The 18,456-nt window shown below is 37.4% G+C and overlaps 1 protein-coding gene across 4 annotated transcripts in view; it reads right to left on the reverse strand.

Annotated features, from left to right (window-relative positions):
- The window catches only part of ARMC9 (armadillo repeat containing 9), a 62,879-nt gene that overhangs the window by 19,393 nt on the left and 25,030 nt on the right, over nt 1-18,456 (reverse strand). For 3 of the 4 annotated variants that reach the window (XM_017810810.1, XM_017810809.1, XM_017810808.1), the window contains 10 exons: nt 14,426-14,460; nt 13,155-13,266; nt 12,083-12,175; nt 10,714-10,804; nt 9,737-9,860; nt 7,695-7,834; nt 6,825-6,901; nt 4,780-4,854; nt 3,671-3,761; nt 2,310-2,368 (listed from right to left, as the gene is read on the reverse strand). In XM_017810810.1, coding sequence (XP_017666299.1) covers nt 2,310-2,368; nt 3,671-3,761; nt 4,780-4,854; nt 6,825-6,901; nt 7,695-7,834; nt 9,737-9,860; nt 10,714-10,804; nt 12,083-12,175; nt 13,155-13,266; nt 14,426-14,460 — 897 coding nt within the window. The remainder of the gene's footprint in view (nt 1-2,309; nt 2,369-3,670; nt 3,762-4,779; nt 4,855-6,824; nt 6,902-7,694; nt 7,835-9,736; nt 9,861-10,713; nt 10,805-12,082; nt 12,176-13,154; nt 13,267-14,425; nt 14,461-18,456) is intronic. The other variant, XM_017810811.1, reaches the window with a different exon arrangement.

Below are 18,456 nucleotides of genomic sequence, written 5' to 3' on the forward strand. Positions count from 1 at the left end.
TATTTAACAGACCAGTCAAGAGAGTATTAAGCACCAGAAAACACACACCGACTGTGGGTCTCAACACACCCCAGATGGCAACGTCTCAAAGCTGGGTATGTGCTCCAGGAGTCAGTGTATCCTGAGCTCTGCTCTAGTGAACTTAAAGCTCACCAGACAAACTCAAAAGCCAATTTATTTCTAATAAGAGTATACACATTTATATTTTTTTTTGGTTTATATGCTCCAGTGTCACACAGCACAGAATCTTAAATTTCTGAGTGTATGATACTCTTAGAAATCCCAGAATTTTACTCTAACAGGCTCAACTGCATCTTGGCCACAGTGTCTAGGAGGAAGTAGTCATTACCGCAAGATTTGCTCAAAGCCAGGAGAGAATTCATCAGTGCTAAATTAAACACAGATAAAAGCAAAAAAATTCATGAAAGGTAATTCTAATAGCAAGGGGAACTTTCACATTCTCTTGGAAACAATAAAAGCTGGGGCAAAACCTGCAAACTAAGGCTCCTAAGAATGTCTGTTTGTTGTTTCTCAAATTCTAAAGGTGTAAGTATCCGTACTGAGCAACGAATGCATTCAGTCTGCAGTAGTTTAAAAGTTAAGTAAAGGCAAGGCTGGTGATAAAGTTTTCCAAAACTTTCGGTTGCCAGATCACCATATCAGATGTTATCACAGAATGCCATCAGAGAACAATAACTCACTGCAATTCCAAAATACAAAAGGCCTCCAAGCACTGAGGTAGTGAGTCAACAAATCTTTGTTTATTTAACAAAGTAACAACATTTTGCTGCCATGTTGTTTGTAAAGTATATTTTCTAAACTGAGGGACTAAGAAACCAGGCGTCCTTGCAGCAGAACAGAATTATAGTTCCCAGGAGCAATAAGGACTTAAAATGTGTTGCAATTAATGTTACACTAGAAAAAGTTTTACACTTTGTTTAACAAGATTTTTTCTTTTTAATATACTGGCAAAGATAATGAAAAACCGGAATTGGACACTTCTCTGTTTCAAAAGCCTACTGTTATTTTTTGAATCAAATAATAAGTGCCAGAAGCCTGTTTTAATCACATGGTAGTTCAGTGGCAAAAACGCATTTCAAAATTATTTGACCTAGAGCCTTGGCTGGGATTGTGAGCAGCAGCAACTCATCTAGAGGGTATGACTGAACAGGAGAATTCACCCTTTCATTCCCAAGAGTAGGTATAGTGATGAAAGTGTTCAACATTATCATGCAATTCAATGCCACACCTTTCAGGAAGGAGTTAATTATCTATGTGCTTTCCCACCAAAAGACAGTATCCTTCAAAGAAGTATACTGAAGTTCAAGCAATAGCACCGCCACCTTGGATTCTCAGGATACATCTAAGACACTCAAAGCCTTGGAATATCAGTTAAAAGGGTGTTAAGCAGCATTTCAAACAAAGGGAAGTTCTAGTGATTAGTCCCCAGGAAGCCAATCTTGCAGGGCAAGCATTGATTTTGGTGGGAGGAGTGGAAAGATTACCAAAAAGTGACTTCAGGACTGCAGGAGGTGAAATAATTACAGTAATCTAATTCTATTTAAAAAAAAGTTAACTGTACCCCCTTAGAACAAAAGGGGGAGAGCTGATTGTTAAACAAAACTTCCTTCTAGCTCTAAACTTAGAATTTCCACATAGCTCTAAATTTAGGCAGTCACAAGGGTGATTAGTTCACTGTGTTCACCAACTATTGTGCCAAAACACAAACTAGATAACCATGTTATATTTACTATGATCTAGTTTCTCATGCTTACTTCATTTTTTAAAATTTTATTTTCTCACAGGACTTATTCCTTAGGTATAATTACTGTTTTTCTTCATTACATTCAGGCAATTTATTAAATATATTTCAAAGTTTCTAAACAGCAAAAGAAGTCACACCCAGAATAGATAGTGATACTTGAAGAAAAAGTGACAACCTGTTTATAAACTATTTTGGTAATAAACAGGTTCATTTGCTTCCTTTATTTTTAACTGCTGAAATGGGTCTGATTGAAAGCAAGATTTCTACTGCTACAGTAACTCCTCACCTCTTCACTTGTGTCAAGCTATAATCCTTTAGTTATCACAGAGGTGGTGAGTTGCCAAAAGAAAACAGCAGGACTTCAAATGAAGAAAAGGTAATGGAAACAGATCCAATTTTCTTACTAAAGCAAGAATAACTAAATAAAAGGAAAAAACAAAACCGAAATCCACCAAAAAACAAAGTCAGGTTTATTGACATAAATATTTTCTGGCTAGAAGGTTAAGGATTTTTCTAAAAGGTGTCAGAAGGCTTTTATACTTACTTCCTCGTCCTCCTCTTCCTCTTCATCATCAGACACAATACCATCATTTAATGGCTCTTCTAAAAAGAAAAAAACCACAAAATTATGTAAGTTCAGTTGTACATGCACAACTTAACAGAATCTCATTATTACCCACTTTGACAAGAGCAAGAGTTAGCTTGCTTCTCATACAGATGCCCCATCCTTTTCCAGACAACTATTGGAATCATTTGCTCCTATAAAGCATTCTAGAAATCACCAAAATCAATTCATATTTTGAAAAATGGCAGAAATATAAACACTCTGGAATTTTTATTTTCTCATAAAACCCACTGTGATGTCTCACTGTATTTACTGACAAGACTTGAATGGAAGAATGTGCATTTGCTAGTTTGTCTGTTTTTCAACTAATTTTTAATAAAAGACCCTACTTCTCCCTACAAACACTTCAATATTATACTGCTTCTGTACATAAAAAGTTAGTACTCACGTAGAATACTTCTTGTAACTTCTAGACAAAATTATTTCCTCGGAAAAAGCAGCCAGGCTTATGCTGGAAAACTGCATTTACTTGGACTCACCAATCAGACAAAGCCTCTTAAAAACACCATTCCCAGGTAGAAGAGGAGCAGTTCCATAACCCTGATGAACAATTTTTGTATGGTGGCAATACAGTGCTTAAATACTTTATTTGTTCTGTCAAAAGCTACAACTGTAATGTCTTTTACAAGCTAGAACTGTAATTTCTTCTCTTTTCGAAAGCCAAAGAAAGCAGTCAAACTTGTTCTATGTTTACTGTATGGAAGGATTTAATCAGAATTAATCTCCTTTTCATTATTTGCTCTCTCTTTTTTCAGCCTTCCTTTCAATCATAAGGATCAGAAAATAGAATAAATATTCTATGTCCTCATACCTGTCTGTATTAACGCAGCATATACGTCAACATACTCTCCAAAAAGGATGGTCTCTGATAAGCCATTTCAGATAAAGCTACACCTCAAGAGAGTAGGAGATGAGCACAGGCAGACCTGGTCCCTAAATCCTGTTTTACAAATTTGTATCACATTTTTGCAGTTGACAGCAGTCTCTCATTACTGTGAGGCCACTGGCATGAAAGTAAACAGTCAAGGTCATTCTATTTACAGTCCCAAAACTCTGGAATTGAGACCTACTCAGCCTTTTATATCTTCTTTATAATTGTAACATAAAAGGAAATTTTAAATGCATCTGACTTTCAAATCCTGACACTCACTATTCACCCTCTCTCAGACCATCACAGTATTGTTATTCTTTGAGCGTTCCAATGCCAAGTGAAAACATGAGCTTTTTTATGGCTTTTGTGAAAGATTTAAAGCTCTGATAGCTGCATCTGTTCTTCTGACCTGAATTGAGCTGCTTGATAATAAATTCAATCTGTCGGATCATCTCTGCGTTTCCTTCCTTGATAACACAGCGCAGAATTTCTTCCATTCCCTGGATGTAGCAGAAAACATTGCTAGATCAGTATTTCATGTGATCACACTGAAAGAGTTTTGTTAGCTAAACCCTCTCTTTTTTTTTTTTTATTGTCAGAAAAAACAGAGGCAGTGTGAAGCAAACCACTGTGTCCAGCTCCAAGTGCACCCTACACAAAAGGAATAAGCTGTCTAGATTGCTTCTAGGTTTAAACACAGACATATCCATGATGAACAGCAAATTTTCTCAATAGATTTGCTGCTTCTGCCTTCTGAACTCAGTACACAGTAGTCGTCAGAACAGTGCAAATTTTCATCCACAGAGACAACAGTGCAAGGTTCAGAGGGAAAACAAAAAAGCAGAACCCACTTTGACATTAAACCTGCTCTCTCTTTATGGCTCCTTATAGGGTTGATGTTGTGTCTTTAATCATTTAAGATTACTTCCAATCCTCTGCGCTCTGTGAGGTAAAACACCTGACAATTATGTCTGCATAACTCTCTGGGTTAGTTCTTCAGATACAAAGACATGCTGCTATCCCAGGAGCAGCTTCCTCAAATCCAGAAGCTAAAACACAGTCATTACCACTAGACTAACTTCCACAGGAGATCAGTTCCCAGTTCTAAAACCTTCCTCCTGCTGCCTTCCACAACTAACTACACCTATACCAGGAAGAAGTAAAAGCAGTAAGAGGAATTCATCCTTTTAGTGGCTACTCACTGGTGCAGAATGAGTTACATAAACGGAAGAAGTAGCAGGGCAAATGAAAGCATCTCCTGGGCCACTTGGAACATACAAAATGCTGGAAGGACACACTGTTCTAAAATATTCTAAGTTATAATTTAGACAGAATCCCTCACACTGCTGGGGGTCCACTTCTGGGAAAAAAAGCAGCAAATATGGCAAAAGCATTTGAGACATACATTCACACTATCCTGAGTATCTTGTGTGTTCCCTTCTCAGAACGTCCTGCTCAGCAGGTGCCTGTGTGGGCCATCTCTGGCACAGGTATTGATCTCCATGCAGCACTTCTTACCATTGCTCTGGCTTTTTCTCGGACAGAAGGGATGGCAAGAATGCTGTAGAGTGCTCCATTCACATATGGTTGGATCTGAGAGGAAGAAATAATCGTATCACTAAGAAAAACGCTTACGCTCATCCCAGTTAACTATAAACAAAATGTAAGAGTGAAAGTGCAGAACAACTACACTTCAGAGAGTTAGGCCAGGCTAGACAGGACTTGCAAAAATTCCCACTTCGGAAGCAATGAACTTTCAGGATGCAAATATACTGTGATACGGATATAAATCAGTATTGCTGTGTGCCAATTTCAAACCTTCTGCCTTCCAAAAATGTATTCTTGCAAATTGACTTAGCCATGGGAAAAAACAAAAAAGGAGAGAAAAAAGGAGAGAAAAGCAGAAAAAGGTTATTTTCTGATAAACACTAGTGGCATTACAAAAAATAGGACAAAGAACAGGGACAAGACCCTGTCAGTATGAACTCAAGACAAGCTTCAAACATTGTAGCCTTAGGCAGGATGATAAAAGCTGTAGCAGCTTCAAACACTTTGCTGCCTGTTACTGTCCCTCAGGAGAGGCAAAAAGCCAGCCAGCATGAAAGCTCTGAAATATGGTTAGTGAAAGCCACACGTTTTATCAGCACTTATGTGACCCTTTCAATTGGCCAGTTACTTTTGCAGCACTAAGATTTTCAATCGTCCTGTCTATACCTTTGGAAAAATGAACAATGAGCTAGACTGGGAGCAAGGGGAAACAAGGGAAGATAAGGGACTGGGATTTACACAAGGATTCCACAGCTCCTCAGGAAGCTCTCCGGACACCCAAGAGCACTGTCTTCTACCTTTGATAATAAAACTTCTGTCGGCTTTGCTGGAGCAAACTGGGTTGTAAGAATGCACCCCCGAGAGAAAGTTCAAAGTCATTTTAGGGCACAGACTTCAACAATATGGTAGCATTTTCTAAGTATTCCAGTCTAGGGACTGAGATGTTATTTTGTATTAATATGTATTGTATTAAACTTTCATCATTCACAAAAACCAAGCTAGTGAAAGAGTCCAATAAAGGTATGTCAAGTTTCATCTTAATAAAATAAAGAACTAATCTACATCTTGTAATGAATTTACAAAACACAGACTAAGCATTTCATTGAAATTTATTCTCTATTTTCAGTTCAAGTTATAAACAAAAAAACCTCTGATGACTCAGTCATTGCATGTAAACGTAAGACACTAGAGTTCATATTTCATTTTTAGCACAAGTCCCCAGACACTTTGCACAATCATCACAGAATCACTCTAGAATATCCTGGTAAAAATTCTGCCTCCCTGAATTCAGTCTGTGCAGTATTTGCCTGCATTTCCTCCTGCCTTGAATTTTACTCCATGGTTAAAGAAGTGCCCCTCTGCAGAGACAGCTGAAGCAGTGTTTTCTATATCACACATCAGGCATCAGAGTGATGTGCTGAAAAGTATTAGGTAGAAATAACCAATAATTTTTAGCATTTTCCTCTGATGTAGTTCAATTTAGCATCTTAGATGAAAGCGTGTCCAGAGACAGAAAGTCGTAGATAAAAAGATATTAGGGCTTGAATGTCAGGAGTGTAGTGTTTTCTTTCAGCATTCCTTAAAACTACTAGCAAATGTGCTTCTCTGCACCTAATGTTTTGCATAATGGAATTGCACCACACATTGCTCATCTCATGAACTAGTTAAGCTTGAGATGATTTGGTGCAAGATGAAATTTAAACAGCATCAGAAACTACAATCAAGAAGGCACATGGACTGCATGGTAACTATGCATTTAAAAGACTTCCATTCTTAGCTGCCCACATTTGTTAAAGGAAGACATACTTATGGCTAGAAAGACCAGTGCTCAATAAAATAAAATTTAAGGAATCGTGAATTTTAGGAAAATTTCATGCAACTTAATTACATGAGGGTCTAACAAGGGAAACAAAAGCAATTCTTTCTCCATTTTTTTCTTTTCTTGTTTTTTTTCTTTTTAATATTTAATTTTTCCTTCCACATTTTCATTAACCCAAAGTTTGCTGTACAAATACCTCATGATTCTCATGGCCAAGAAGATCAGAGAGAACTTTGAGCACGTGGCTTGCAATCCTTGCACACATTTTCTTCCCTGAAAAGGCAGAACACATAAATATGCTTAGAAAAATAAAACAGATCAGAGTAAGTTTCTTTATTAGTTTAGACAGAGCAATACTGTTGTTTGTTCCTGACAAATGCTGAATAATTGAGCTGAAATCAGTGAAGTTACTCTGGATTTATGCAGTTGTAATATTGGACAGGATGCAAAGGGGTTTTAAAAAGTTTAACAAAGGCATTTTTTTGTTTACAACAAGCAGATCGATTTTCCACTCCTTACCTTACTCTCCTTTTTAAAAGGAAATTTACTTTAAGCTCCTTTTAAGTCTCTTGGGCATAGATAGGACCTTATTTTCTTCGGGAGAATCTCTGCATTGCAGAAGTGAAGCAGGTAAGTATTTCACTGCACAAGGTGAAGGTTAAACTCCTCTCCATTACTCCTCAACCCAGTTCTTTCTTGCTTACAAAGAAATCTCTTACACAGACTGTGTAAGTGGACACAAAGTGTCCTCTGAAAAGTGGGCCTGGAATGTAGGAATGGCAGCCTTCATTGATATGAAAAAATAATCAAATCTTATAGGGTTCCATTGCTTATTTCCTTGCTTAATTCTTTAGAGTTTGGTGAAGCTAACCTCCATAATTGGGATTCTTGGGAAAAGAGATCTGCTCAAAAGCATTAGTTATAACACTCAAATATCTCTGGTCATATAAATCACTGCTACTGATTATAGTCACTTGAAAGAATCCTGGTATATCAGGAAAAAAAAGATTCACAATCTTCCCTCTCCATTTCTTGGAATAAAGTTGTAATACAAAATGTAAGACACCTGCACTTCGTAGACAAAGATTCATGAGCAAGGCAACAGAATATTCCAGGGTGTAATCAGACAGGCAATCTGTATCTGTTAGAACATCAACCAGCCAGAAAATGAGCCCATCTTTGATCATTGCAGACTGTAGTGCACGCCTAGGATTAAAAAACAAAAATCAGATCACAAATCACAAAAATCAGATCACTGCATAAATAGTTTTCAAATACATTTATAGCTAGTATAAGCACATTAAAAACACACTAGCCTGCCCAAAAAAATCCCCAATATACCCATTTTGGCAGAATCATTAAACTAAGTAATTAACAAAGCCTGAAGAAAGTGAAGATCCAGATTCCCATAGGTTAGAGGAGTAAAACATTGTTGGATAGGTTGGGGTGGTTTTGTCTTTGTTTTGTTCTTTTTAAACCTGCAAACTGCTGAGGTAAGTTTCTTCATTGTTTTCTAAGGCTTCTTACTCCACCTAAAATGGCATTTTCAATTGTCTTTTAAAATTGGTTTAAAAAACCAGCTACACACAACAGCTCCATAAAACAAATTAATTACTTCTCCTGACATAGGTAGCCACAGCACTGTAGCACTTTTGTACTGTTGATTTGACAAATGAGGTTTTTTGCTTGAATTTATTTGCTCTTTTCTCTAGAGATTCTTAAATCACATGTTCTCTTAACTCAACCTACATTTGCCCTTGAAGAGTACACTGAATAAAGTGCCAGGTGGCCAACTGTGCTCTACAACTGAAGTTCCACGCTTTACAATACAAAAAAGAAGTATATACTGGTAGAAAGGTCTCACTGAAGAACACAATTTTTAATAACATTATTTCCAAGAGGCAATAAGTTTAAATTGCAAAGATCAAAGCAGGTATTTTCCTAGTTTTAGTCCTGAAAGCTCACATACTTTCTCAGTGCTGGATATTGCAGCAGGCCTATGGCATGGACTAAGCAAAACAAGGGAGCACCTGACCACATGTTAAAAGAGTTTCCCTCACCTCAAGAATCTAGAGTTAACCTCCTATAAGATTAACTGTTACTCTTTAGAAAGTAAAAAACTTTCAAATTTTCAGCAGCTTAGTGCCTAGACCCCAAAATCCAAACTAACTTGTACTACCAACAACTGCTTTAATAGAAATACCATTTTCTCTGAGACTGGTTTAGGATTTTAAGCAGTAGGGTATGAAGATTTATTCTCTTTCATCACAGATACGTACAAGGTATCTTGTCAGAAAGCAATGCAGAATTTTACACAAAGCACATTTATGTGTGCTTCATCCAGACAAGTTCTAAATTAAGCAAATCCAACGGCAGCCCTCATTCATCAACAAACCCAAACAAACAAACTCAAACAAAAACAAATGAACACTTGCAGTCTGAATTTAGAAAAAACTTGAATGAAAGTATCAAGAGCTAAACAATTAGATTTAGTTAACTTACATTTAGTTAACTATTTAGGGCTGAATATTCTTCCTGAGTACTATGAAAACAGAGTTCCTAAGATCATATTTACTTGATAAATAGAGCACCATCATACCCTTTACTGCTTTTGGATATTTCTTTTGTGGTGGGCATTTGAGTCAGACTGCTAATGCAAAAGTAAGAAACAAGACAGGCCTTGCATAGACAGCTCCAGGAAAGAGGATCAACAGGATGAAGATGAAATCCCTGAAATATGTTTGCAGAAAGGATAATGAAAACCTTATGTCTGGAATGTAACACAACTCTTTTTTTCTGTGTAGGATCGTCAGAGGCTTCTACACTAAGATTTTCACTTTGTTCAGTTAAGGAACACATATAAAGCACACAAGGCTGTGGCAGGAGATGTGTATTTACTTGAGTCTGGACAGCTGGTAGGAAGTCAGGTTAATTCACTCAGCAAAACTGAGTTCTCCTCCATAATAAATGCCATTGCTTTCATCAGCCATCAGGGGTTCTGATGATTGTTATGGGAAAATCAAGTGCTCTTCTTTCCTCCTTGAACAGAGCCTAACTAGCCTGCATTTCCTCTCCCGCTGTCACCACTACACGCTGTGCTTTCATCACCTGAGGCTGAATTTCTGCAGAGCCCCCAGAACATTCTCCCATGTAAGGGAATCCTTGTCTTCAGCTTTCAGTCTCTCCTCCAGCATTCGCAGCAACGTTGGGTTCTGAGAAAGGTAGACACGACCTGATGCAAAAAGTGATGAAAGAACAGATGCTGAGATATCAGCTGTGACAGAAAAGCTCCCTATCCTTGGAAACGTAAGCAGGATTGACCTCGGTTTCTTCTTGAAAAGCCACAATCTTGTGCCAAAACCCAAACACACCTGCACAAATGAAGTTGTGTAGCAGACCAGTTGCCTTCAATCCAGACACTTGGGGCATTAGAGGCCCACACTTGCCAAATCAGTACCACACAGAATCCACAGTTCCTCTTTCAGTACATGCTTTCTGATCTATCACGGTTTTGTACACTCAAGGAAAAGAACAGAGGTGTCCAAAGAGCTTGGGAAAGTCAAGTGCCCTGCTGCTACTGACTTTAAGTGGGATTTCAGTTCCTAGCAATAGTTAGCTCCAAAAGTAGCAGCAAACCAAAGGCTAATTTGGGACAGGTGGAGATAGAAAGCTGGATATACATATGCATCTAGTTAGCAGTGATGCACAAAGATTTATTCAGGTGAGGACCACGAAAATGTAGGAGCAGATACAGTAGCCACTATTGCACAGCCTGGTACCAGGTCTGCTCACAGGACCTCTAATTAATGGGGGTTTTTCTTTTTAACCCTCATGAAGAGACTGAAGACTATATTAAAGTTCCCACAGACCACAAATCATCAAAACAAGTCAGAAATGTTGAATACACTGTGTCAAAATGAAAATTTTCTACATACTGAGTAAATGTAACAAAAGACAGTGAATCCCTAGAAAAAGAGTATAAATAAAGCTCTAAATTTTCACATACAGTGACATGCACTTGTGAAGTACCTATAAGCCAGCATTAGATGAAAATGCTACCTTATTTTTTGCAGTGAATCTTTTACCTTCTGCCAGTGAAGCAAAAGCATTGATGAGCCTTGCCATATACTGTCTGACTACCTCACTCTTGGAATTTAATAATTTGAGGACACTTCTCTGAAAAAAAAAAAAAGGAAACATTAATTACATCTCACTAAGGAAGGAAAGAAGCAAAGTTAGTTTTCTGTATTGCTTTGAAAGCTTAATTAAATTTACACAGCAAATAAACTTCGAATGCATATTGATATCTTAAGTAATGTCAATATCATTTAAATTTCTTTTTTATTGGCAAGGGGGTGAGGGAGAAATGGAAAACGAACAAATAAGCAAATTACAGCTTCTCAGCTCAGTCTGTTAAAACACTGGGGTAGAGTGGGAATTACAATGAGCCAACACAGTTCAGTTAAAGCTGGTATCTAAAATTAATATTCAGTCAGTGAAAAAAAAGCCCACAAAGCAAACAACTTAATTTTGTTGATGAACTTAAATGCAGTAAAGTTACCTGAATAAGAACACTTCTGTTTGACAACTAAGAGTGTGGGAGGCAGCTCAGTAACTTACAAACAACACCACATTGCAACTTATTTCTCATCTGTTTTATTTCAGGTATTACTTATAGATATAACTTCCCTCTTACAGAAATTTACAGAGAGAAAAACAGATCATTGATTTAATAATCCTTTAACTTTTTTAGAGGTACAAGTTACTGTTGCAATGACAATGGAGCCACAACATAACAAGTTGACCCCCTGCCTCAAACATCTGGGGAACTCAAATATGCACTAAAATCACTACTACAAATGAAAACAAGTTGCACTTTTGTTAGCAACGGTACTGGATTATCAGGGACTGAAACAACCTTTCAAAATCAACAAACCAGCAATTCCCCTTTCTATAGAAGGGTACCAAACCATTTTGAATTCACAGAAGCACCGCTGAACCTGTTATTGCAGGTGCATAATGACATATTCCACAGCAGTATTGGGACTGAAGTACTAATTGAGTTCTTATTGTAAATCAGTGAAATGAATTGAGTGTGTTATTTAACAATACCTAATCACTCAAACAGGATCTGATAAGCAAGAGCTAACTCATAAATAAGGGCTCTGGCTTCTGCTCAACTCACAGAAGTTAAGCACCAGGAGAGGTGATAAATTTCCATTTGTCTACAAGAACTGTGTCTACACTGAGAGCTCTTGTAATGCAAAGTTCTGCCATCCACATTTAAAGATTAGAATGTAGAAGTTAAATATATCACCTGAGTTTGACACTACTACCTTTTTTTTTAAATCCTCTTTCAAAGAGCAATAAAATTTTATGATCAGCACTTTATAGACAGAAATGAGCAGTATCACACAGAAGTTGGACAACTGACAACTCTCAGTTCCAGCTGACCTGACAGTTGCTGTGACAATCCAGGAGATCATTACTGATGTAGGCTTGCAGGACAGTGTCTCTCTGTTCTCCAGGATATGATGTTGTCAAGCGCTAAAATAAATAACAATAAAATAAACCAGTCAAAAAAGAAAAAAAAAAAGGTAGTGTAGATTGATGACCTCTGAAGATTTTTAAGGTGCTGATACTCCATAGCTGAGAAACCTCTTCTCATAGGGGGGAGGAATTCAGCCTCAGTGATCTAAGGGAAAGAGATGAAATGAACTGACCTGACCTCAGCTTAGCGATCCATTACAAAACTGTTACTTGGCAGCAGCTGTCATTACTGTCGCTACAGGAAGGATACAGCATTACTTCCCATGAAGTTAAAAAAGCCCCTCTTAATAGCTACAGATGTGGTGTTTTTCTAAAACATCTGAGAGAGAGCACTGGGACAGAACCATCACTGGTCAGACCCAATGGATGGGTTTTTATGTGAAAACGGACATTGCACCTTGGTCAGAATTCCACTATTATCATCTTTCATGTCTGTCACTTTGAACCCATCAGCTTCCTTTTCAGCAGGAAAATGTAACTTCCTGTTGTCACTTGTATTTTTTCTGAAATGTCATTACACAATCCAAGTCAAACAAAAGGAGGGCTCCTGTAAAATACCTTGACTGTAAAGAAAAACTGGTGATTAGAGTCAGATATGTCTTGTCAGCAATATTTGTATAAATGTAAACCAGTGCAATATATGGAAAAAGGAACTACCTCAGACAACCACAATTTATTTGAAAATATATCAGAAATTACTTCCACTGAATATCCCAGGAATCTGGGAATTCCTCATGTGAGGAATCTGTCTTTCCTCAGATGAGAAGGACAGGGTTACTCTACAAACAGATACCTACTGCCCTGAGCTATCTTCATAATCTCAAGAGCCTTAGCAAACTTCACTGACAAAGAGAGAAGTTGCCTGTAATGCTGAACTGATCACCAGAACAACCATTTCACTTGCAAAATGGGTCTTAGTTCTGGATTCCTTCAGAAGGGATCTATTTTTTTATTTCTCCAGAGGCCCTCTCCTTACCCAGCGCAGAGCCTGCAGTAAGAAGGCCTTGAGACGATCATTCCCTGTAATCAAATCTTTCTTCAGCTTCTCATAATCCAAAGAGGGCAACAATGGCACATCCTGCATCTTCCTAAATGCAAATGGGAAAGACATTTCATCAAAACTCTCTCTCCTTGTTCAGTGCAGCTGATGTTACTGAGGTGAGAAGAGCCAAAACAGGAAGTCTGCTTCAGGAAAAGAGCTTCCACATTTTGACACTTTTGTTACTTTTATTCTCTGTTAGAACAACAGACTTGTTAATCTTGGGTTTATTTTTTTAACCATGCATGCAGATCACTTACCATTGTAACTTGCAGACACTAAACTGACAACTAGCCAGCTCATGATCTGCGATTTCTAGAGGCACAGAACAGTACAGTAACATCTTTCTTTCCCCTCCCCTGTGTGGACCACAAGGGCATGATGGCACCAGCTCCTGGCTTTTAGCACACAATTATAAACAGATGCAGTAACAAGCTTCAGCTCCAACTCCACCTCTAAGCCCTCACACACACAGAAATGTCTTCTCCAAGACAAAGGTGGTGTGTGTGTGTGGGCTGAATGGATTTTCACAGCCTGAGATTTAACACAGGACCACTTTTCATGCATCAGTAGTATCTTGCTATTTTGAGTTTTAACACTCCAAATGAAGTTTCCCTTAATAAAATTGCTTCCAGTCAATGTTTTAATTTTAGTATTTAAATATAATACACTAAAATGTTTTACTATCTTTCCATCTAACCACTTTTCAAAACAAATTTTATGTCATATGGATAACTGTTTATCTTGTAAACAACAGAAGGATCAAAACAGTGTCTCAGAAATTTAATAAAACTTCACTTTGGATATACTATCCCTATTTGATATTATAAGCTTAAATTAATTAAGTCAGTCCCCAAAAAATTAAACCCGAAGCACTCAAAATTCCCCTTTTCCTGGATTTGTGAGAATCAAACCAATTACAACAGGACTGGAACGTGCGGAAACAGTAAAAATACAGAAACAACCTCACAGGTGTGGAATGGCAGATTTACTGGATTCGCAACATCCTGCTGTAATTAGAATGGAACTGAAGCTGCTCAACAGAAGAATACAGATCACACAGTATTTGCATGAATGTTCAGTGAGATCAGAGGAAGCACAGAGGGGGAGTGATTTCCATTTGCAGACAACTGGCAATGCACTTCAGTTTACAAACCCCTCCTTCTCTTCTCCACAGACAGAAATGAAGCTCAGCAACAAATACTTACACAGGGGCTAAAGATGCTCTTAACATTGTGGAAGCCTGGATCAGAAAAATAAATAAAAAAAAAATTACAACAGATTAGTCCAAATTTCACATCAATGTTACTAATGAAGTCCACAGTGAATTCTTTCACTGAGGTTCTGCAGTTCTTTTCCTATAAAACCTGTGCTGTAAACCCAGAAACACAGCTAAAGAAAGAGCACTTCAGTATTTATCTTTCTTTTCACTTTAAGTGCTTAAAAGGTAAAAAACCTCTTCTTTTATGATCTGGTTATGTTATCCTCACACTCATACTCCACAAATTATCTACACTTCAAGCATTTTAAAAAAATAATAATAAAAAATTAGTAGAAACTACTGTCTGAAGCCTACTGAGGAAGATGAAGAACTTGCTAAGCACATACATTGATTTAATAAATGTTCATACGTTTAAGTTGCAATATTTCATTGAAGACTCAGCACATATTCCTGTGTCCAAATTTATTGTAATTATTTGTTTCAACACTAATGTTATCAAGTGCCTGTTGCTACTAAAATATACTCCTATGTATAAATATTAATATGTAAAGAAAAGACTATGTATTCTAGTATGGATAAAACCAATATAGAACAGCATGTAATTTCTCTGTGGTTCTGCCTAAGATATGTTCAGTTTAATCCTGGATATATCCCCTCTGGTGCAGTGGGACACAGTGCATAAACAGGCACCACTGTACAACAAGTCAGAGCTTAGAAACATCAACACAACATAAAAGTTCCACATAAAAGTTGTCTGCCTCAGTAAATATTTTTTGCTAGAGTTAATTGTAAGTGAGCCAGGAAGCAGCAATTCTGGCATAAAAGTGCTTCATATCATGCATTCATGTCAACTACATGGCATATTTGCAGAATATTCAATGTCATCTCTTTGTGCTGATCTCTCTACTCACTTTCTAAAAATCTCTCATTACCACTTATGCCTGTAAAACTGGTCTTTTCTTCTGACCGAGGCTCTTTCAATGGGAGCTATATAATCAATGTCTATTGTCAGATTTAAAACTGTGGGATTTAGGAGACAAAAAGCATGAAATACCATAGAGAATACTGAATTACACCAGCTGACATATTCTTGAACACACTACCTCATGGGTGCCCTCCTAATACAAGGGACTGCTCTCTTAGATGTGAAATAAGCTTATACGCACATTGGAAAGCATTTTATATTGTCAATACTTGTTCACAATAGACAATTAACAGGTCATACACCTCAAAAGTAACCGTCTTGACAGCAGTTCTCACACCATAGTTTATCTTACACAATACAAGTCTTTCAAATTATCATATCTACCCCTAGACTGTTTTCTTCTTATTTATTTGTATTCATTTTCCTTAGCATTTTTGGTAAGTATAAAGAGTTAATTCTGTTTAAACAAAACTGTTTTCCCAGTCAAAACCTAACATCTTGTACCTGAATGTGCAATGCAATGAAATCACAAATCATTTTCCTTGCTTTCCTCAGCACCTTCCTCCATTAGAGGAAAACAGGAAAGAAAGTGATTATGGTACTTTAATGCAAAAGAAATGATGGAGCCCTTGAAGATGAGGAGGTCAAACAGAGAACAGTTGTGAGAAAAGAGCAGGACATTAGGGGTATATAGATGTATATAAAGGCTCTCTGCTTCTCAACAAAGTCCTTTTTACCCACCTCTTTGTTGACTTAGGAAAACCTGCTCCACTCAAAATATAACTAAAGGATATGTAATTGGTAAAGATACATGCATCACCCTTCCACACAAATAAAACTTCTTGGGAAGTGCGAGACTTTGCAAGCTTTTATAAATTTCAAACTGCAGAAACTTCAACTGGAAAAACATTCAGATTTTTACAAATCAATCAGACCAAGCAGGACAAAATCCTGTTAATTCCCAATTCGTTCTTTAGGCCGGCAGATGGAGCACAGCAAAGCATTTAATACGGTTTGCCTCTGCAGTCTACCTACACCAGAAAGGCACCAGAGAGTGAGGCAGGCCCTACACTGGAGCTCTGAGGGCAGCACCACTGAGCTGGAGAGACTTGTCACTTTGCTGATCAGACTCAGTTAATCAGTCTGGAACCTGCTCAGGGAGAAGGAAGCTCTCAGGGTTTTGGGGTTTCTGGGAAAGCAATAAGGATAAAGTTGCATCAGGTTCAATAAGGCTAAACAGAAACGTGAAAAGTTTTTGGGAGGCTAGTTTGTCCTTCACTGTGTTATCATTTCACAATCTGACTATGGCCAGTACTACTGATAAGCAGAAAGAATGGAACCATGTTACAGGCTGATGTTTCCTTTCTTCATTTTCATCTACATTATTGCCTTAAATATCTCCATTATTGCCATTAGTCATAAGTAAGCTAATCTGTATCCATCTAGTGTGGCACAATGAGTAAGGCATTGTCTTGGGTTTCAGGAGATACCCTGCTAGTCCTGATTCACCCACCAACTGCAGGCAAATCAAAACACATCATTTCATGTCTCTGGGCCTCAATTTTTCTCATCTGGAAAGCAGATGCAGGCATCAATCTCTCCAATAAGCTGGGATTTGAGATCTACCAATGAATGGCAGGGTGGAAGAGCTAAAAATTATTATTTTGCTATTAAACAATTGAATGCTTATGGCACAGCCACCACAAACAGAAAAACAACAGATCTAGTAGCTCCTCTTCACTATCAGTTTTCTTAGATTACAAGATTTATTTCCTCAGCATTTTCTTCCAAGCCCTTTCCCCAGTCTTACCTTTTCTGGAACAGATTAAATATTACTTTAACCTTTTGAGAAACAGTATTCCTTAAATTGCCAGTGAAAGACAGAGTGTGAAGAACATGAAGCAAACATGTTCCCATGTCCCAGAGCTCAAAGACTTAATCTTGAACAAAATATTTTTCATGCAAAACCTATCTTGAGACAGAATCATTTGTCATAATTGAAACACATGCAGAAGCTCAGTGTCTAAAGGAAAGGGAAAGAAACACAAGAAAACAACAGCCCAAGCACAGCTCATTCTGGTAGGATCATGGGGTATGACTTATGTTTGTGTTGGTTCTTGCCAAAGCCAAACCAGGTGCCACATGAAGTCAAATAATTCTGTCACGATGCACATTAGCCACAGATGGCAGCCCTTCATTTTTGAACAAAGCGAGGCATGAATATGAACAGCATGGAATAAACCAAAGAAGTTCAAAGGGAAAGAAAAAAAATCAATATTTATAAAAGAAAACAGATGCGTTTCATGTGCAAGCCAAGACCACAATTTGATTTTATCAAATACTGTAGCCCTGTATTCAAACCAACTCCCCTTTGCTATTTGATGTATATATTCATAATATGCTGAAGGTGAAGCTGAAAGCCAGATTCTGTCTTCAGTTCCCATTCTGAAAATGTGCTATAAGAATTCCATGTAAATTCAATGCAGATTCCAAATTAATAGTCAAAGATAAGTGATGAATATGTGATGAGTAAAACCAAAATTTGAGCAAATTTCTACATATCATTAAAACTCACAAATTTATGTTGAGCTCATTTGTTACATGCTAATAACAAGACTGCTCCACATGTAGTCTATGAGGGATTAGACTCTGAGCTTGTGTAACCTGGCAGGTCTTCCGGGGCTATGCAAAGTTATTTCATAAGAAGATCTGCAAATGTTTTTCATTTTTTTTCTTACTTATACTAGAGATATGCTGTTATGAAAACTTCCCACTTGCCATATAAAACAGGTTCTCTAAGACATCTGAAGTGTACATAGAAAAGTCACACTGTAATACTGGGTGATAATGTAATGAGTAGACAAAATGCCAGAAAAAAAGTATAAAGTACTATATATAAACAGTGAGAGGAGCTGACAGCTATCCATGTATTCAAGAAACACTTCAGAATTAGAGTCAGACAGCTTTACAGAAATTTTATAAACAACTCTACACTGTAAGTTATTACATTCTACATTGTATAAAGTTACATTTAATTAACACTATACTAATCTGTATAAGGGAAAAACTTTTTTTTAGCAGAGATAATTTCA

This window comes from Lepidothrix coronata, unplaced genomic scaffold (assembly GCF_001604755.1).
Source record: "Lepidothrix coronata isolate B3197 unplaced genomic scaffold, Lepidothrix_coronata-1.0 Scaffold29, whole genome shotgun sequence".
Lineage (NCBI taxonomy): Eukaryota > Metazoa > Chordata > Aves > Passeriformes > Pipridae > Lepidothrix > Lepidothrix coronata.